This window comes from Eurosta solidaginis, chromosome 2, assembly GCF_040869045.1.
Source record: "Eurosta solidaginis isolate ZX-2024a chromosome 2, ASM4086904v1, whole genome shotgun sequence".
Classification (NCBI taxonomy): Eukaryota; Metazoa; Arthropoda; class Insecta; order Diptera; family Tephritidae; genus Eurosta; species Eurosta solidaginis.
In genome coordinates, this window is record NC_090320.1 from 229,689,160 (window position 1) to 229,711,423 (window position 22,264).

Genomic DNA, 22,264 nt, shown 5'->3' on the forward strand with positions numbered 1-22,264 from the left:
CTACAAAGACCACAACGGCGAAAGGGAAGGTGGTCTTGTACTTTTACCATGGTTAGTAGAGAACTGTTTTTTCATAACATAGCTTATAAAGAGCACTCCTTCTCTGATCACCGATATATTCCGTTCTTTAATTGACCGCAACTGCAAAAAACGATCGGATGGTGACTTCTCCTTATCAAGTAAGAACGCCTTTCAACGGTCCAGCCCCCTTACAGAGAGAAGGCCAACCACCTTTGATGGCTAGAGTTTTCGATGGGTGGTCCTAAATAGAGCCAGGAGTACTAAACTACCCGCAGATTGCTTTACAAGACGAGCTTGGCGATTTAAAAACCTGAAATTAAAATAGCCAATCCGAATTCGTGGAAAATCTTCTAAGCAAGTTAATGGAAGAAAATTATTCCAAAAATATTGCCAACTTAAGGGATGTGAATTATGGCTACAACATGGGAAGTGAGAATCTCCTGAAGGTTCTGTTCGATAACCAACCATATTCGCCGCCGGGATTATGTAAGAATGTGTGTCGCTTGCGTGGGCTATTAAATATTTCAAACCCTATAAGTCTCCGGCCTCAATGCCAATATTCCTACGCAACTTAAAAGATCTGGAAAAGACTGCAAACCAATCTATATCCCGTTGTTTCTTCAAAAAACATTGCAGTGTCTAATTGATCTGTATAGACGGTACAAGATTCCTCGCGGGTTATAATCAGCATAGCAGCATACCTGCGCAGGTCTACGGAAATGGCTCTATATTCGGTATAAAGCAAAAAGTTGGGTGCCTACAAGAGAATGAGCTGTGTACCTTTGTACACCTTTTCGCTTAAGTTCAAACAGTTGCAACTGAAATTTGGGAAATTACACATTTAGTTCAGAAAATGAAAACTTTTAATTACCATTACAATTTCCCGAACTTTAATTGAAATTTTCTGAGCTATACCTAAAAAAGATGGAGACAACTAACGAGCGTTTAGCAATGTACTGTACCTGGGCTCTGGTCCGTTTAGGAGCCAAGTTGAATTCGTTAAAAAAATTCTATTTCACAGAGCTCAATAGCTTTGAAGTTTATCAAGAGCCTGATATAAGCCGTCGTTTCAAGCTGCCAAATCACTGGCTCTACTTCTACTACGGCCAGAGATTTATATATATACGCGGATAGCCAAGCGGTTATAAAATCCCTGAGTTCAACTTCGGAGCAATCGAGACTGGTCTGAGAGTTTCTGATTCAGCACTTGAGATTGCATCATCCTATTTTATGATAACAATCATATAGGCCCGGGCCATGGCAGTATCACGGACAACTCTTCTGCGGATCTCTTAGCCTGTAGGGAATTCGGAGTTCCGGTGGCCATTTGTAGTCTGCTCCTACTTAAAATTAAAGATACAATCTCCCATCCACCTCAACGGAATGTGCCAACTGTGCAATTACGTTCCATAATTTACTTACCGATAAGTTTGTACATTTCCCAAGTTCTTATTCGATTTCTCATCACTTTTGCCATTTTGTGCACCAACAATTTGCTGATAATGTTCCATAATTACATCTTCTTGTTCTGGTGATGAACCATTACTCCCATTATTACTACCATTACTCGAATTCGATTGCGCATAGTTTAAATGTTGTTGTTGTTGTGGCGTCGAATGATGTTGATGCTGTGGTGTGGTAGGTGCTGATTGTACACTCATTTCAACTATTTTACGTTTAGTTGGCGAATCAGACGTATTTAATGGCTTAACAATAGCTGCACTTATTGGCGTTGATGCGGCAACAACACCCGTACTCGATGTATTTGTTGCACTTAACGATATTGATTCATCAACAATTGTACTTGAACTTGATGTTAATGATGCATCCATCAATTCTGAACTCAATGAGGGAGGCGGTGTTGTTGGAGTTTTGCGAGCTGGCGAATCCAATTTTGATTTAACTGAAAGTTGAATATACAGAGTAGGAAGTGAGTGAATGTGTGGAGTGATTAGTATATGGTTAGTCAATTGTTTAAATTTGTTATGATCGATCTGCTATAATACTTAATACATTGAAAAGTTCAGTGTAGTATGTACTACTACAAGTATATAAGTAAGTTATACTTGTACGTATATGTGTCTGTGTGTGTATCTACATATACATGTATGGTTTCAGTGAGTGTATGCATTAAATACCATTTGGCATATCGTGTGACCAACGTTTATCAATACCATCACAGGTGCTATAGGCAGATTCAGCGCCATGATGTCGTGGCACACGATTCGATTCGAGTACGCTACCATTGGCAGCATGACGTGGCGCACGTCTCAACGTCGTATAACCATCATAATTGCCACCGGCACGTGAACCTTTCTCATCTTTGGCAGCTTGAGTATCGAGAAATTTAAAAACATGTACGAGACCGCGTATACAAAGCTGTAATGAAGAAGACAAAAGCAAGTAGTTATTATAAAAAAAATCATATAAACTTTTAATGCGATTTTTATAGAAAGTGTAACTGATGAGACGTGCTTCAAAAAAATTTCATGCATACTTACACTAGCAGGTGGAGATGTAAGCGGATTATTTTCCAAATTCAATTCGACTAATGCGCTCATTTGGCGTATCTCGAGAGGTAGACTAGCGATGCGATTGTTGCTAACATCTAATGACTCCAACGTTAGGCAGGTCAATTCTAAAAAATAAAAAATTAAAAAAAGTATCAGTAACTAGCAAGTCCTCCTTGATGCAGTTCGTCTAATATATTGTAACGAATTTACTGCAAATCCTCTTATTTGCAACCTTCTGCTAAGTTCGAATCACTAAACTGTTGAATAAGTAACTCCCAATATTTAATAATGCAAAATGGCCTTTATTCAAGTACTTCACAATAAATAACTCTACTATTGCTCGACAGATAGCGTGCTTAATCGAAAATGATTGTAGCGTCTCTACTGTTGCTGACTTTTATACTCTTTGATTTCCTCGTGGCATCTTCTAGGCGCTTCTGTTCTAGAATCTACTAGTTTGTTATCTGTTATAATTATAACTACAAATGTACGTGTATAGCTCTCATATGCGCGTGTGTTTGTGAGCGACACTTCCACAATTATAATTGCATATCTCAGACAAGATATCTGCACGTGTTTGTGCGTTGCTTCTCCGCTGCGTGTACGTACATATGTATCATTAGGTCTGATTGATTCGTTTATGTAGATACATAATGATTGATTTATGGATGTGCATACAAATCACTCTTAGCATCGGCTTAGAGATGACAGTACCCTTTAGTGTTGCTGATATTCGTAACAATATGAATGGTTCCAAAGCAATCGAAACCATTGACTAAAATTCCCTTATTTCTCTCAATCTGCTTCTTCCTATTCTTTCTTGCCATTGTAGACAAAACTCTTTGGGTTCCACATACTGACCTGATTAAGAAGTTTTGTTTACGGATCGATAAAAGTATCATGTCGGAAAAGGGAGCTGATATCTATGGGCCGAACTTCAAGAAATCGATACCAATGGGATACTACCCCACCTTAACTACACCACCAAACTCTTTTATCTAAGCAGAGGGGACCTAAAAACTCTCACTGGGTACTTTGCGGGACGATGTAGTCTTTGTCTGTTAATGGAGAAAGTGGCGCTATGGGAAAAGGAAAGATTAATTATTTTATTAATAAATAAAAAAATAAATGCAAGGCGCGATAACCTCCGAAGAGATCTAAGGCCGAGCTTCTCTTCCAATTTGCGTCGTGCTCCTCTTGATTTTCCCTACAAATTGGCCCGACGGGACCTACATGTTTTATGCTGACTCCGAACGGCATATGCAAGGCATATGAGTTTTCACTGAGAGCTTTTCATGGCAGAAATACACCCGGAGCGCCTGCCAAACACTGCCGAGGGGCGACCCCGCTTAGAAAAATATTTTTCTGAAAAACCTTATTTCTAAAATTTTGATGTTGCTTTGTCCGGGGTGTGAACCCAGGGCAAACGGTGTGGTAGGCGGAGCACGCTACCACCAACAAGTTTTAGTCTCATTAGGCTTTTGTGTGAAATCGGTATAGGTATATACTGTAACGAATTTAGCGAAATTCCGCTTATTTGCAACCTTCTGCTAACGTTCGAATCGCTAAACTGTTGAATAAATAACTCCAATATTCGATAATGCAAAATGGTCTTCATTACACTACTTTGAGAGTACTTCACAATAACACTTATACTTCACAACCAATAGCATGCTTAAATCAAACTGCTTAGCCATGCCTCAGCTTGCGCTGCTTTTGTACTCTCGGTTTCCTCGTTCACCCATTTCTCCTAAGGTTTAGTAATTTCGTGAAATTCATGCTTGGTTACCAGCCATATACATGTATATTTGTAATTTGTAGCCATATGCGTGTGTATATGTGAGTACTACTTCGGCTGATGATGAGGTGCGTTTGTGAGTATCTCTCCGTTGCCTTTTATGTATGTGTGTACATGATGATTGATTTGTTTACGCACATACGAGTGGCTGCTTAGTATCGGCTTAGTGATGCTGGTATCGCTTAGTGATGCTAACATTCGTCACAATACTTTATTTTGGTAACAGCCGAACATAAAGTTCTTGGTGGTAAAATCATACATTAACAAATTATGTGTTAACTAGTGTAAGCACTGCACAATATGTGTATTCACGTAAGCATATATTTATCTACTAGCAGACCCGGCAGACGTTGTTCTGCTCTAGCTTCGGTCTATCTACATAACTTTTAATCAGCTTTTACATCTTATTCTCCTTTCCCCTCTCCCTCCTTTGATTATCACTTTATTCACTCTTTCCCATGCCTTTCTATTTTTCGGTGTCTCTTTCTTCCTCCCGGTCTTATCCTTCACTTTTTTTTCGCTTTATCTCTCTATCTTCGCCTAACTCAATCTCTTTCTCCTTCCCTCTTTTCTTTTCTCTCTATTTCGGCTTACTCTTCTTTATACCTTGTTCCAAGTCCGAGTCCCAGTACCAGTCTCAGTCGGTCCCTGCTCCATTTCCCGTAAAAAAGTGTGGTAAATAATTATCTAGGCTACCATATCCCAAATTTCAGACAAATCGAACTGTGAATAGAATTTGTTCGAATAGATCGGTACCTGGTCCACTTTCCGGAAAGAACTTCACAGGAACACTATCCTATCCTTCACGTAGGTCAAACTGCACACGGTGTGCTGATAAAAATCGGTTAAATAGTTTAGGAGTCCATCAAACAACGTGACACAAAATTTATATATGTAAGATAAACAAGTAATAAAGGCTAAGTTCGGGTGCAACCGAACATTACATACTCAGCTGAGAGCTTTGGATACAAAATAAGGGAAAATCACCATTTAGCAAAATGAACCTAAGATAACCCTGGAATGTGTTTGTATGACATGGGTTTCAAATGGAAGGTTCTAAAGAGTATTTTAAAAGCGAGTGCGCCATAGTTCTATAGGTGGACGCAATTTCAGGATATCGCCATAAAGGTGGACCAGGGGTGACTCTAGAATGTGTGTTGTACGATATGGGTACCAAATGAGAGGTGTTAATGATTATTTAAAACGTAGTGGGCCTTAGTTCTATAGGTGGACGCCTTTTCGAGATATTGCAATAAGGGTGGACCAGAGTTGACTCTAGAATGTGTTCGTACGATATGGGTATCAAACGAAAGGTGTTAATAAGTGTTTTAAAAGGGAGTGGGCCTTAGTTCTATGGGTGGACGCCTTTTCGGGATATCGCCATAAACGTGGACCAGGGGTGACTCTAGAATGCGTTTGTACGATATGGGTATCAAATGAAAGGTGTTAATGAGTATTTTAAAAGGGAGTGGGCCTTAGTTCTATGGGTGGACGCCTTTTCGAGATATCGCAATAAGGGTGGACCAGGGGTGACTCTAGAATGTGTTCGTACGATATGGGTATCAAATTAAAGGTATTTATGAGGGTTTTAAAAAGAAGTAGCCCTTAGTTGTATATGTGAAGGCGTTTTCGAGATATCGACCGAAATGTGGACCAGGGTGACCTAGAAGATAATCTGTCAGGTACCGCTAATCTATATATATAAAAATGGTGTGAAAAATGTATAGTAATTCATCAATTGAGAACGGCAGGACCGATTTGGCTCAAATTTTTTTTCAGTCCTTCGTAATTGCTAGGAGAAGGTTTTTACGAAAGAAAATTTTGGGAAAACCCTGTGGAAAAGTCGGAAAATTGGAGAAATCGAAAATTGAGAACGGCAGGACCGATTTGGCTAAATTTTTTTTCAGTTCTTCGTAATTGTTAGGGGAAGGTTTTTACGAAAGAAAATTTTGGGAAAACTCTGCGGAAAAGTCGGAAAATTGGAGAAATCGAAAATTGAGAACTGCAGGACCCATTTGGCTCAAATTTGTTTTCAGTTCTTCATAATTGCTAGGAGAAGGTTTTTACGAGAGAAAATTTTAGGAAAACCCTGCGGAAGAGTCGGAAAATTGGAGAAATCGAAAATGGCAGGACCGATTTCGCTCCAATTTTTTTTCAGTTTTTCGTAATTGCTAGGAGAAGGTTTTTACGAAAGAAAATTTTGGGAAAACCCTGCGGAAAAGTCGGAAAATTGGAGAAATCGAAAATTGAGAACTGCAGGACCCATTTGGCTCAAATTTGTTTTCAGTTCTTCATAATTGCTAGGAGAAGGTTTTTACGAGAGAAAATTTTAGGAAAACCCTGCGGAAGAGTCGGAATATTGGAGAAATCGAAAATTGAGAACGGCAGGACCGATTTGGCTCAAATTTTTTTTCAGTTCTTCGTAATTGCTAGGGAAAGGTTTTTACGAAAGAAAATTTTGGGAAAACCCTGCGGAAAAGTCGGAAAATTGGAGAAATCGAAAACTGAGAACGGCAGGACCGATTTCGCTCCAATTTTTTTCAGTTTTTCGTAATTGCTAGGAGAAGGTTTTTACGAAAGAAAATTTTAGGAAAACCCTGCGGAAAAGTCGGAAAATTGGAGAAATCGAAAACTGAGAACGACAGGACCGATTTCGCTCCAATTTTTTTTTTCAGTTTTTCGTAATTGCTAGGAGAAGGTTTTTACGAAAGAAAATTTTGGGAAAACCCTGCGGAAAAGTCGCAAAATTGGAGAAATCGAAAATTGAGAATGGCAGGACCGATTTCGCTCCAATTTTTTTCAGTTTTTCGTTATTGCTAGGAGAAGGTTTTTACGAAAGAAAATTTTGGGAAAACCCTGCGGAAAAGTCGGAAAATTGGAGAAATCGAAAATTGAGAACTGCAGGATCGATTTGGCTCAAATTTGTTTTTAGTTCTTCGTAATTGCTAGGAGAAGGTTTTTACGAAAGAAAATTTTGAGAAAACCCTGCGGAAAAGTCGCAAAATTGGAGAAATCGAAAATTGAGAACGGCAGGACCGATTTCGCTCCAATTTTTTTCAGTTTTTCGTAATTGCTAGGAGAAGGTTTTTACGAAAGAAAATTTTGGGAAAACCCTGCGGAAGAGTCGGAAAATTGGAGAAATCGAAAATTGAGAACGGCAGGACCGATTTGGCTCAAATTTTTTTTCAGTTCTTCGTAATTGCTAGGGAAAGGTTTTTACGAAAGAAAATTTTGGGAAAACCCTGCGGAAAAGTCGGAAAATTGGAGAAATCGAAAACTGAGAACGGCAGGACCGATTTCGCTCCAATTTTTTTCAGTTTTTCGTAATTGCTAGGAGAAGGTTTTTACGAAAGAAAATTTTGGGAAAACCCTGCGGAAAAGTCGGAAAATTGGAGAAATCGAAAATTGAGAACGGCAGACCGATTTGGCTCAAATTTTTTTCAGTTCTTCGTAATTGCTAGGGGAAGGTTTTTACGAAAGAAAATTTTGGGAAAACCCTGCGGAAAAGTCGGAAAATTGGAGAAATCGAAAACTGAGAACGGCAAGACCGATTTCGCTCCAATTTTTTTTCAGTTTTTCGTAATTGCTAGAAGAAGGTTTTTACGAAAGAAAATTTTGGGAAAACCCTGCGGAAAAGTCGGAAAATTGGAGAAATCGAAAATTGAGAACGGCAGGACCGATTTGGCTCAAATTTGTTTTTAGTTCTTCGTAATTGCTAGGAGGTTTTTACGAAAGAAAATTTTGGGAAAACCCTGCGGAAAAGTCGGAAAATTGGAGAAATCGAAAATTGAGAACGGCAGGACCGATTTGGCTCAAATAACAGAAACAGATGGTGCTATGTTTCTGTAAGTTTCGGATAATTGTGAAATTCATTGTGATAAAATTGCATTTTGAGTGGAAAATTAACTGGATAAATAACAGATGGCGCTGTGCTTAGATTGAGCGTAATTTGACAGGTGCACTTTTCTCATTTTCATTTTTTATTAAACAAATGTGCTATTTTTCTTGCTGCAATTGATTCGAGTTTTTCTGATTTTCGTGTTCATCGATTTATTTTTCTGATTTCGGATAGTCATATATCGCGAATCACATCCACAAACGGTACAAGCATTACGAGCAATTGAAATTCTTTTGCGATATTTATCAATTCGATCATTTTTTAAGAAAACAAGTTTGCGTGTAAAAAGGGAGATTATCTTCTAGAACTGCGGGCATATATTGCGATACATTCATTGCGTATTTTTTTTTTTAAGAATTTTCTTTTTATTAGGATTAGTCAAAATTGCTTTATTGCATTTTGCTAGAGTTATTTGCTTGACTAATGCCTCCTATTAGACGATCAAACCTTGGACGACGTACACGCCGTGCAATAATTTGTCAGAATGTCCGTGATAATCAAACGCAAGGGGAACGTGCAGAAGAAAATGAATGGAGACGTGCCCATATTGCACAAGTTCGCGCTGCACAATCATCACAACAAATTCAACAAAATGTTGTTAGAACACCAGCCATAAATGCAGGCTTGAATCGCGCTGCTTTCGAATACGATTCCGCAATAGCCTACAAAGATCTTCGCGCGTTGATATCGGCTCATTGTCTGTCGTATGCCAGCATTGCAATGCTTTGAAGTTTCAATCAGAAACCCCCGGCTTATGCTGCGCTGGTGGCAAAGTGAAATTACCCGTTTTAACCCACCCGCCAGAGCCATTGTATTCGTTACTCTATGGAAATACAATCCAATCAAAACATTTTCTAGAGAATACACAAAAATATAACGGATGCTTTCAAATGGCATCATTTGGAGCCCAAGTTGTTGATGTACCCGGCTTCAATCCCACTTTTAAAGTAATGATGTCCCATTATTATCAAAATGAACAATTATTGTTATATTTTTTTGAAATTGCTTCCAAACATTCAGATTCAAGGGCAAATTCACCATCGAGCGGGCGCTTTGTTACCACTACCGAACGAAGATCATAAGTTCCTTAAGATCTATTTCGTTGGTGATTCGGCAATTGAACTAGATCAGCGTTGTGCAATTTTTACTGCGACTAAACGTGAAATGATCGAACAATTACAAAATGTTCTGCATGAGCATAATGAATTGGTCAGATTGTTCAAAACAGCATTGGATATGATGCCTTCAGACGACCACATCATTATTAGAGCAGACAAAAGACCCGCTGGAGGCCATGCAAGACAATTCAATGCTCCCACTATAAATGAAGTCGCAGTGGTGATTGTTGGCGAGAATAAGGAATCACGCGATATTGTTCTTTACCGTCGGGATGGTGGACAATTGAAGCGCGTTTACGAGACGCATCGGTCATATGATGCACTTCAATACCCGTTGATGTTCTGTCGTGGAGAGGATGGATATCACTTCAATATAAAGATGGTTAATCGAACGACAGGTTTGTTTATAAGTCATCACTTCTATTTTATTTTGCAATCGAATTCGATTTCATATTTCAGGAGAAGAAACGAATAAGAAGTTCAGCTCAATGAATTTTTATGCGTATCGTTTGATGATTCGGGGCGATGTTGACAATCATCTGTTGAGATATCGCCGGTTGTTTCAACAGTACTGCGTTGACATGTACGTCAAGGTCGAAACGGAGCGCCTCAATTTCATTCGTTTCAATCAGTCCAAGTTACGATCAGATGAATACATACACTTGTGTGATGCCATGGCTACTGAAGGAGACGCAACCAACATTGGTTGTTTGACCATTCTTCCAGCTACTTACGTTGGAAGCCCGCGCCACATGCATGAGTACGCTCAGGATGCGATGACGTATGTGCGGAATTACGGACGGCCGGATTTATTCATCACGTTCACTTGCAATCCGAAATGGCCTGAAATTACGAATCTCTTGCTGACAGGACAAACATCCAGCGATCAACATGACATCATTGCACGAGTGTTCAGACAAAAGATCAAAGTACTCATGAATTACATCGTTAAGCATAAGGTTTTTGGCATAATCCGTTGTTGGATGTACTCGGTTGTATGGCAGAAGCGTGGCTTACCACATGCACACATTTTGCTTTGGATGCTCGACACGATCCGTCCAGATGATATTGATTCGATTATTTCGGCCGAAATACCAGATCCAGAAACTGATCCGGAGCTGTATTCCGTTGTGACAACGAACATGATCCATGGGCCTTGCGGAGTCCACAACCCAGACTCGCCGTGCATGGAAAACGGAAATTGCACAAAGCGTTTCCCCCGTCCGTTGGTGGCTGACACAATCTCTGGAATCGACGGATATCCATTGTATCGGCGTCGTTCTCCAGATGACAATGGCAAAGCAATCGTGATGAAAGTGAAAGGAAACAATGTCATCGTCGATAACCGCTGGATCGTTCCATATTGTCCGCTTTTGTCGAAAACGTTCGCAACTCACTGCAATGTTGAGTACTGCAATTCTATTAAATCCATCAAATACGTTTGCAAATATGTGAACAAAGGGAGCGACATGGCGGTATTTGGCATTGTTGAACCGAATGCAAACGACGAGGTAACGCAATTTCAACTTGGACGTTACGTGAGTTGTAACGAGGCAATTTGGCGGCTGTTTTCGTTTCCGATTCATGAACGTCACCCGACTGTGGTACATTTGGCAGTACACTTGGACAACGGCCAGTGTGTCTACTTCACGGACGCAAATGCAGAGCAGAACAGCCACCAGCCACAACGTTGACAAATTTCTTTTCAACATGCCAAAGCGTTCGCAAGGACTTTACTATATTCGGAAATGCCACGCTATTATACATTTAACGCTGCATCAAAGAGGTTTCAACGCCGGAAAAAAGGTAATGTTGTTGCTGGCTCTACTGATGTCTATTCCACCGATGCTCTCGGACGAATATACACAGTTCATCTACGCCAAGACGAATGCTTCTATCTTCGCATGCTTTTGGTTAACATCAGAGGCCCTACATCCTTCGATTCCCTGCGTACTGTGGATGGTGAGCTATGCGCCACTTTTCGAGAGGCTTGCCAACGTTTGAATTTGCTTGAAAACGATACACATTGGGACTCGACTCTCGCCGATGCAACTGTTTCTTCGCCAGCGAATCAAATACGTACATTGTTTGCGATCATCATAGCCGCATGTCATCCATCAGACCCGACCGCATTGTGGGACAAATATTAGGACGAGATGGCTGACGACATTTTACGCAGATTTCGCATGACAACTTTGAATTTCGATCTTCAAATTAATGACGACATGCGCAACGAAGCGTTAGTTCTGATCGAAGACATGTGCATCCTCATGTGCGGCAGTTTGGTGTCAACATTGGGAATGCCAGCGCCAAATCGTTCGATAAACGATGCATTCAATCGGGAGCTGCAACGGGAGAGTCCGAACAAATGTGCAGCTGTTGAATGCAGAGCAGAAGAACGTGTACGATTCCCTGATGAAGGCTGTTGACGATGGAACGGGAGGCATTTACTTTCTCGATGATCCCGGTGGGACAGGAAAAACATTCGTAATTTCTTTGATTCTGGCTACAATTCGGGCAAGATCTCAAATTGCGTTGGCTGTTGCTTCCTCTGGCATTGCTGCCACATTGTTGGAAGGCGGTCGAACTGCACATTCAGCTTTAAAACTGCCGATGAATATACTCACGGTAGACAAGCCTACGTGCACAATGACCAAGAATTCAGCGACAGCGAAATTGATGCGAGAATGTAAAATCATCATTTGGCATGAATGCAAGATGTCGCATAAACGAGCTTTTGAGGCTGTTGACCGAACGATGAAGGATTTACGAGGTGATTCGAGACAATTTGGTGGGGCTATGATATTGCTCTCCGGAGATTTTCGCCAAACGTTACCTGTCATCCCGAAATCTACTGCTGCCGATGAACTTAATGCATGCCTGAAATCGTCGTTTTTGTGGCGGCATGTTAAGACGTTGAAATTGACCACGAACATGAGAGTTGCGTTGCAGAACGACTCATCGGCTCTTGAATTCTCGAGACAACTGCTGGCGCTTGGCAATGGCCAAATACCTGTTGATGTTACCACTGGATTAATATCGTTCCCGGCAAATTTTTGCGAGTTCACATCGTCGAAAGAAGAACTCATCACCAAAGTGTTCCCCGGCATTGCACAAAATTATAAAAATCTCGATTGGATTAGAGAACGGACAATACTTGCAGCGAAGAATAAGGACGTCGATAGCTTGAATTTGATTATTCAAAGTCAAATAGCTGGAGAACTGCATTCGTACAAATCCGTTGACAGCGTGCCAGACGAGGATGAAGCGACAAACTATCCGACACAATTTTTGAACTCGCTTGATGTGCCAGGAACTCCGCCGCATAATTTACAATTGGAAAAGGGATCGATCATAATCATGTTGCGGAATCTGAATCATCCGAAATTGAGCAACGGTACGCGGTTGTCCGTCAAGAAACTGAAGAAAAATGTGATTCAAGCTACGATCATCAAGGGCAAATTCAAGGGAGAGGAAGTCCTTATCCCACGAATTCCGATTATTCCATCTGATCTTCCATTCCAATTCAAGCGGATTCAGTTTCCCGTTCGATTGGCTTTTGCGATGACAATCAATAAATCGCAAGGCCAATCGTTGGAAGTCTGTGGGATTGATCTCGAATTTCCCTGTTTTTCGCACGGTCAGCTGCACGTTGCCTGTTCGCGTGTTGGGAAACCGTCTTCGTTGTTTGTTTTTGCGCCGGAAAACAAAACGAAAAACATTGTTCATCATATGGCTCTCTACTGATTTCGATTCCGTTCAAATAAATAACATTTAAATTTGAACTATTTGTGTTTTATTATCCTTGAAGTTTATCTGAAGGCGTTAAATTGGGGAGTGCCACAAATCTTTTCTAAATGAAAGGAAAAGGGAAAGGAAAAGGGGAAAAAGGGAAAGAGAAAGGGAAATGGAAAAAAGAAATGAATAGGAAGGGGAAAGAAAAAGGAAAAATAAAGAAATATTTAAAGGAGAAAAGAGGGAGAAAGCGAACGGAGCGGTAAAGCTTGAGATAGGAAGCGAGGTGCGGAATTTTTTATAGGGGCTTCTAAATGACAGATGCTTCCGTTTCCAGGAAAAGTTTGTAAAGCACTGGCAGCAATATTACCGGGCAGGATAACATCTGCCAGGCCAGCTAGTTTATTTGTATATGTCATACCACGAACAGTATTCCTGTCAAGATTCCAAGGGCTTTTGATTTCGCCCTGCCGTACTTTTTCATTTTCTTCTACTTAATATGGTAGGTGTCAGACCCATTTTACTCTAAAGTTATATTTTGCGTCAATAAACCAATAAAATTACCATGTTTCATCGCTTTTTTCATATTTGGTACAAAATTACGGCATTTTTTCATTTTTCGTAATTTTCGATATCGAAAAAGTGGGCGTGGTCATAGTCGGATTATATCAAGATTAAGTGAGTTCAGATAAGTACGTGAACTAAGTTTAGTAAAGATATATCGATTTTTGTTCAAGTTATCGTGTTAACGGCGGAGCGGAAGGACAGACGGTCGACTGTGTATAAAAACTGGGCGTGGCTTCAACCGATTCCGCCCTTTTTCACAGAAAACAGTTATCGTCCTAGAATCTAAGCCGCTACCAAATTTCACAAGGATTGGTAAATTTTTGTTCGACTTATGGCCTTAAAAGTATTCTAGACGAATTAAATGAAAAAGGGCGGAGCCACGCCCATTTTGAAATTTTCTTTTATTTTTGAATTTTGTGCACTGGAGTTGAATGTTGACATAATTTACTTATATACTGTAAAGATACTAAATTTTTTGTTAAAATTTGACTTAAAAAAAATTTTTTTTTAAAAGTGGGAGTGTTTGCCATCCGATTTTGCGAATTCTTTTTTAGCACACATATAGTAATAGGAGTAACGTGCCTGCCAAACTTCATCATGATATCTTCAACGACTTCCAAATTACAGCTTGCAAAACTTTACCTTCTTTTAAAAGTGGGCGGTTCCACGCCCATTGTCCAAAATTTTACTAATTTTCTATTTTGCGTCATAAGGTCAACGCACCTACCAAGTTTCATCCCTTTATCCGTCTTTGGTAATTAATTATCGCACTTTTTCGGTTTTTCGAAATTTTCGATATCGAAAAAGTGGGCGTGGTTGTGGTCCGATTTCGTTAATTTTAAATAGCGATCTGAGATGAGCGCTCAGGAACCTACATACCAAATTTCATCAAGATACCTCAAAATTTACTCAAGTTATCGTGTTTACGGACGGACCGACGGACGGATATGGCTAAATGAATTTCTTTTTTCGCCCAGATCATTTTGATATATAGAAGTATATCTATCTCGATTAGTATATGCCGTTACGGATTACCGTTATGCGAACAAAGTTAATATACTCTGTGGGCTCTGCTCATCTGAGCATAAACAAGTAAGGAAGGCTTAGTTCGGGTGTAACCGAACATTACATACTCAGTTGAGAGCTGTGGAGACAAAGTAAGGGAAAATCACCATGTTGTAAAAAAACCTAGGGTAACCCTGGAATGTGTTTGTATGACATGTGTATCAAATGGAAGGTATTAAAGAGTATTTTAAGAGAAAGTGGGCCATAGTTCTATAGATGGACGCCATTTAGGGATATCGCCATAAAGGTGGACCAGGCCTGACTCTAAAATTTGTTTTTACGATATGGGTATCAAATGAAATGTGTTAATGAGTATTTTAAAAGGGAGTGGGCCTTAGTTCTATAGGTGGACGCCTTTTCCGAATATCGTTATAAAAGTGGACCAGGGTTGACTCTAGAATGCGTTTGTACAATATGGGTATCAAACGAAAGGTGTTAATAAGTGACTCTAGAATTTGTTTGTACGATATGGGTATGAAATGAAATGTGTTAATGGGTATTTTAAAAGGGCTCGGGCCTTAGTTCTATAGGTGGACGCCTTTTCAAGATATCGCCATAAAGGTGGACCAGGGGTGACTCTAGAATTTGTTTGTACGATATGGGTATCAAATGAAAGGTGTTAATGAGTATTTTAAAAGGGAGTGGGCCTTAGTTCTATAGGTGGATGCCTTTTCGAGATATCGCCATAAAGGTGGGCCAGGGGTGACTCTAGAATTTTTTTGTACGATATGGGTATCAAATGAAAGGTGTTAATGAGTATTTTAAAAAGAAGTGGGCCTTAGTTCTATAGGTGGACGCCTTTTCGGAATATCGTTATAAAAGTGGACCAGGGTTGACTCTAGAATGCGTTTGTACAATATGGGTATCAAACGAAAGGTGTTAATAAGTGTTTTAAAAGGGAGTGGGCCTTAGTTCTATGGGTGGACGCCTTTTCGAGATATCGCCATAAACGTGGACCAGGAGTGACTCTAGAATGCGTTTGTACAATATGGGTATCAAACGAAAAAGTTATATTTTGCGTCAATAGACCAATCCAAATACCATGTTTCATCACTTTTTTCGAATTTGGTATATAATTATGGCATTTTTTTTTATTTTTCGTAATTTTCGATATCGAAAAAGTGGGCGTGGTCATAGTCGGATTTCGGCCATTTTTTACACCAATACAAAGTGAGTTCAGATAAGTACGTGAACTGAGTTTAGTAAAGATATATCGATTTTTGTTCAAGTTATCGTGTTAACGGCCGAGCGGAAGGACAGACGGTCGACTGTGTATAAAAACTGGGCGTGGCTTCAACAGATTTCGCCCTTTTTCACAGAAAACAGTTATCGTCCTAGAATCTAAGCCTTACCAAATTTCACAAGGATTGGTAAATTTTTGTTCGACTTATGGCATTAAAAGTATCGTAGACAAATTATATGAAAAAGGGCGGAGCCACGCCCATTTTGAAATTTTCTTTTATTTTTGTATTTTGTTGCAACAATCATTACTGGAGTTGAATGTTGACATAATTTACTTATATACTGTAAATATATTAACTTTTCTTTTAAAATTTGAATTAAAAAAATTTTTGTTTTAAAAAGTGGGCGTGGTCGTTCTCCGATTTTGCTAATTTTTATTAAGCAGACATATAGTAATAAGAGTATCGTTCCTGCCAAATTTCATCATGATATCTTCAACGACTGCCAAATTACAGCTTGCAAAACTTCTAAATTACCTTCTTTTAAAATTGGGCGGAGCCACGCCCATTGTCCAAAATTTTACTAGTTTTCTATTCTGCGTCATAAGTTCAACTCACCTACCAAGTTTCATCGCTTAATCCGTATTTGGTAATGAATTATCGCACTTTTTCAATTTTGGGAAATTTTCGATATCGAAAAAGTGGGCGTGGTTATTGTCCGATATCGTTCATTTTAAATAGCGATCTGAGATGAGTGTCCAGGAACCTACATACCAAATTTCATCAAGATACCTCAAAATTTACTCAAGTTATCGTGTTAACGGACAGACGGACGGACGGACGGACATGTCTCAATCGAATTTTTTTTCGATACTGATGATTTTGATATATGGAAGTCTATATCTATCTCGATTCCTTTATACCTGTAAAACCAACCGTTATCTAATCAAAGTGAATATACTCTGTGAGCTCTGCTCAACTGAGTATAAAAATCTACTCACCACGTGGTAAATACATCAACTGATTGCTACGCAGGGAAAATGAACGCAACGAACGCAGTTCACCGATACGCGCTGGCAGCGTTGACAATTGATTGTATGAGGCATCCAAATCCGTTAGGCGATCCATACGTCCCAACTCATCGGGCAGCGCAGTCAAGCGATTGTTGGATACGAGTAACACTTTTAGAGGCAGAAAACAGATTTCGCGTGGCAGCGCTGCCAATTGATTGCTACGTAAATCCAAATACGTTAACGATGTCAGATGTTTTACCGATTCGGGAATACTGCGTATGGTATTGTGATACAGTAATAGCGTCTCCAGAAATGAAAATGTGGTGATCTCTTCGGGTAGCTCACAAAAGCGATTACGCGATAAATCTGTTGGAAATAAAAATAGAAAAAAGAAAGAATACAAATTAATTGGAATTATGATGCACACACACCACATAAGTACATATACATATGTATGTATGTATTGAGCGTAAAACCATGAAATTAATAAATAAATAAAAAAAACTTCAGAGAGCAGAAACAAAGGAGAAGATGGGCTGATATTTCAATTGAAAAGCGTAAAGAACTAAATTAAGCACAGTGAAATGGATTTACATGCAACCAAGGCAGTCATTCAAGTAAGAGTGAACGCGTGGCTGAAGGCAGATCATATGGTGAAGTATTTTTATCATTTTTTGTATACCCAGTAGTGGCAGCACAGCAAAATCGTAATATTGCTGGTGGTTTCTAGGATAGAATTCAATCAATTTAAATAAGTTACTAAGAAAGGCTTTTAAGTGACGTGAAAAACTTGGCTTTTGGGTCCGGTTTCGATAGCTGCTTTGGTTCTGGTTTATTTCACTTAATTTTGATCCCGGTATAGGTTATGGTTTGGTTCAGTCTGTTTTGATCCGGTCCCGGTTTCGATTCCCACTTCGGTTATGGTTTCGTATCCGATTTGGTTCCAATTTCGATTCCAATTCCTGTTTTGTTCCGATTTCAGATCGCGTTTCGGCGTTGGTTGCGGTCCTGGTGCAGGTTTCGCCCTCCTGTTAGTTCCCGATTCCGCAAATGTTTCTTTTCCACAATTTCTGTGTTGGTTCGGTTCGTTTTCGGATTCGGCCCTTTTTCGAGTTCGATCCGGATTTGCCTCCAGTCCCGGTCCCGTTCACGATTTCATTCCGGACTTTGTTCCGTTTCAGGTTTCATCCCGCTACTAGTTTCGGTCCGATTTTCGTTTTGGTTTTGGTCCCGTTTCGGTCCAAATTTGGTTTCCGTTCGTGTTTCGGTTTACGTTTGAATTCAAAGCTCTTTACCCCGCATATGGTCGGCTGGCTGGTTTAGCAATATTGGTAGTACTATGAAGGAATTCCAAATCCGGTCGTCCAAAGTTTCATCATCAGGAAAATTGATAATCTTGTTAGGGCTCGCACTGATACGGCACTCCGTAGAATTTATATACCTCCAGAATAGGAAAAATTTGAATGAACTGAAAATGTTTGCTGCATTCGTGATACTAGACAGTAGACCGTTTTATATCCTTCGGTAAGTATGGAAATTGACGTTCAAACGTGTTTTATAGGGCTGGAACCATCTGCATATTCGAGTATTGGGATTTGGGTGAGGATTATTAATTAACCCGAATGTTATCCGGTATAGTTATCCATAGCATGCCAAGTACTCATGATCACGATTGTTTTAGTTTTGGTAACTCATCGGGATTGCTTTGGAAACGGAAATGTGTATTTGGGACCCTTCTAATTATGTCTGATTATTCCTTCCATCGCCCCTCATTCATAGAAATTCATCACAATCAATTCACTTATGGAACAGAGAGGGGGAGAGGACTATCCACAATGCATTGAATTCATCAGCGGTCGTTTTCGTTAGTCCTTTGGAGGGGGAGAGAGGACAATCCACGATGCATTGAATTCAACAGCAGGCGTTTTCGTTAGTCCTTTTGGAGGCAATCACTGCAACTCATATAATTTAGTAAATGTTGTTCTTTGAGTAGTCTTAAGTTTAAGTTTAGTTTCAGAAAGCCTGGGTAGCAAGTGACTAGATATGGGATGAACCATGGTTCGTTAATTTGGGAAATATGTTAGAGTACAGATATTGTTTTGGGTGGAAACTTTGATTTGGTCAAGGTAGTTCCGACTTGGGTAGCTTTATACTGCAGGAAAACCGCACCAGTACGGGTTAGTCTGGATATGTAGAATATATTATCCTTGGCATTGTGCATTTCTGCTGGGTTGTATGTTTAAGACCAAAAAGTAGATATGCAATTTCAATCTCAAGCTCGACTACTTGGTATACCATTTTCGTTTTCATTCGCAGATAGTGTTCCCCAACATTATTATTTATTTATTTTTTTTCGAAATGAAGCCCCAAACAAATACAAATGCCGGCATACTTGTTGGCTTTACAAACTTGTTATTGTTTTTGTTTTCCAACTTTGTTTGGTTTTCTGTATGTTTGGATGTGTTTTTGTTTATCTTAACATAACTTGTGTTTTCATAACGTTATTCTATTGTTTGTTTTTGTTTTATAAAACCCGAAGTAGTTTATTGCAGATTTCACTACAAACTCCACTTTGTCTCTTCCCCACACTGTATCACATACTGATACGCCATCTAACATCTACCTGTCTTACTTAACTCTACAATATATGTATGTTGACTATCAGCTTACTTTATTCCTTCCCTCTCCTCGTTCTCCTATCGCATTGCATTTCCAAGTCTGAGCTACCTATCGAATGCACATTTTGTAGAAACGTCGTCGTCGTTGTCACAGGCAAGGTGTTTTATAAATCTGGGGGGACTATAATTTAGTACGTGCTGACAACTGCGTGGCCTATTTTTATTGATACTAATACCATGCTATGACATGTACACACACACACAAAGCCAAATGACATACACGCAGGTAATGCATGAAGTACCGCATCCCACAATCCCACATATTGCATTTCGCATGTTGCAAGTCGTTTGCAATAGTCGCTCGGTTTTCATGGGGAAAATTACATAGCCGCATTAGCACGTTTGAATGATTATTCGTTCCATTCAATTGCATTGCGCACAACAACAAAATTAAAATAAATTAGTAAAATTGTAGGGGGGCAGCTTCCATGGTTGAATGGATTTTTATATTTATTTCTATGTAGCACCCATACAGACACTATACATACATCTATAAATAGGTATTAAAATACAAAATCATAATTTTCATAGGTATTAAAGAAAATCGATGAAGTAGAACAAAGTCAGTTTCTCAAATGTGGACTTTTTAGGTTAAAAATTGTAATTAATTTTACTAGGTTTACAATTCTTAGGATAAAGTCGTTTTGTTAGCCAGAGCTATATTTTATTATTATACCCAGCTGTACTTGTACATAGGGTATTATAACTTTGATTGGATAACGGTTGGTTGTACAGGTATAACGGAATCGAGATAGATATAGACTTCGATACATCAAAATCATCAGTATCGGAAAACAAATTTATTAAGCCATGTCTGTCCGCCCGTCTGTCTGTCCGTTAACACAAAACGGACTTATCTGAACCAGAATAGATTGGTATTGAAAATGAGCGAAATCGGAACATAACCACGCCCACTTTTTCGATATCGAAATTTTAGAAAAATGGAGAAAAAGAGATAATTAAAAAACTTATACCGATAAGCTAATGAAAGCTGGTAGGTGGATTCGTTTTATGACGACTTCAAGTTGATACTGTATACACAGATTTTTCAAAGGCTTTTGACAAAGTAAGTCACAAAATTTTAATATTGAAACTTAGAGCTCTAGAATTTCACTCCACCCTTTTAAATTGGTTTGAGTCCTATCTCTCGTGTCGTAAATGTAAGGTCGTTGTTGATGGGTTCTCATCGGATTCGTTCATTGCGACGTCTGGAGTTCCTCAGGGTAGCATATTGGGGGGTCCACTACTAGAGTTCGCCCAGTGGTTGAAATTCAACCACAGGAAAAGAAAGGACAGGAAAGGAAAGAAAAGGAGGAAAATCAATTGAAGGAAAAAGAAAATAAAAGAAATATAATTTGTCATTTTAATATAATAATAGGAACATTCGATGGGTAATATAATGAATAAGTAAGCTCAAAATGGGGAAATTTTATATTGCTCTGGCAGGAAGGGTATGATTTAATCAATCTGCTTCTCGTAAACAAAAGGTAGGAAAAGGAAAGGAAAAGAAAGGAAAGGAAAGGAAGGAAAATCAGAGGAAGGGAAACGAAAATAAAAGAAATGAAAGATAAGAAAAGTAGAGGAATGGAAAGGAAAAGAAAGGAAAAGAAAGAAAGGAAAGGAAAGGAAGGAATATGAATGGAAGGGAAATGAAAGGAAAAGAAAGGAAATAAAAAGAAATTTAAAAGAAAGGAAAGGAAAATAAAGAAAAGGAAAGGAAAGGAAAGGAAATAAAATGAAATTAAAGGAAAGGAAACGAAATTAAAGGAAAGGAAATGAAATGAAAGGAAAGGAAAGGAAAGCAAAGAAAAGAAAACAAAGGAAAGGAAAATAAAAGAATAGAATGGAAAAGAAAGGAAAGCAAAGGAAAGAAAAGAAATAGACTTGATGCATGATCAGCTTTGTATTTTTGTTTAATATTTATTGTGTACAAAGCAACTCCTCGTCCATGCTCACGATTCAGCATAGTACACAAAAAGCAAGTACACACACACAGCGTGTCTATAGTATGAATAAGTGCATGTGTAGTGGTATGACTTTTATGTTAAATTTTTTATATTAAATTGATTTTTCAAATTTTTTTTATTTATGGATAACAGTGCAGCTCAAAATGTCCTATCAATACATATATTATTTGTATACTTTATAATTTTAGTTTAGCAGAAAACGGTTCCACATTTTTTCATCTTGTCTATATATATATAAGATATTCGTCAATTACAAGTAAGGAGGACGCGTCGAATCTCCAATCTGATTTAGATAATGTCGCGATTTGGTGTAAACGAAATAAACTAAATGTAAATACCAAAATGCTCACATGTCTCCTACTCTAAGTTCCGCTGTCTTCTGCCTACATCTTACAATATTGATGGGCTTCCATTATCCACTTTAAGTGAAATTATTGATCTTGGTGTTGTATTCGACTCTAAATTTCTGTTTCAAAGCCATTTGAGTTACGTAATTGCAAATGCATATTCAGCACTTGCATTCATTAGACGTTTTGGCTCTGACTTTTCTGATCCCTACAGTTTAAAATTGCTGTACACCTCGCTTGTACGTTCCAAATTAGAGTACGCTGTTTTATATGGAGACCATACTATGATTGTCATATTAAGAGGCTTGAACGAGTTCAAAAAGTTTTTGTCCACTTTGCTTTGCGGTCCTTAAACTTCAGAGA

The 22,264-nt window shown here is 38.9% G+C and overlaps 2 protein-coding genes across 3 annotated transcripts in view; one reads left to right on the forward strand and one right to left on the reverse strand.

Annotated features, from left to right (window-relative positions):
* Lrch (Leucine-rich-repeats and calponin homology domain protein) overlaps nucleotides 1–22,264 on the reverse strand; it is a 126,173-nt gene that overhangs the window by 37,281 nt on the left and 66,628 nt on the right. Inside the window, exons 2-5 of one of the 2 annotated variants that reach the window (XM_067767208.1) lie at nucleotides 16,898–17,275; nucleotides 2,523–2,659; nucleotides 2,196–2,400; nucleotides 1,444–1,924 (exon numbers count right to left, since the gene is read on the reverse strand). In XM_067767208.1, the coding sequence (XP_067623309.1) occupies nucleotides 1,444–1,924; nucleotides 2,196–2,400; nucleotides 2,523–2,659; nucleotides 16,898–17,275 (1,201 nt within the window). Of the gene's footprint in view, nucleotides 1–1,443; nucleotides 1,925–2,159; nucleotides 2,401–2,522; nucleotides 2,660–16,897; nucleotides 17,276–22,264 lie in introns of both variants that reach the window. The other variant, XM_067767207.1, reaches the window with a different exon arrangement.
* LOC137240113 (uncharacterized) lies at nucleotides 10,284–11,042 on the forward strand. The gene has a single exon (XM_067766041.1). It carries the CDS (start codon nucleotides 10,284–10,286, stop codon nucleotides 11,040–11,042), a length of 759 nt encoding a protein of 252 aa, XP_067622142.1.

What these genes read in the sequence shown, in the direction of transcription:
- LOC137240113 (XM_067766041.1), top strand. Translation starts at nt 10,284, where the DNA reads ATGAATTACATCGTTAAGCATAAGGTTTTTGGCATAATCCGTTGTTGG.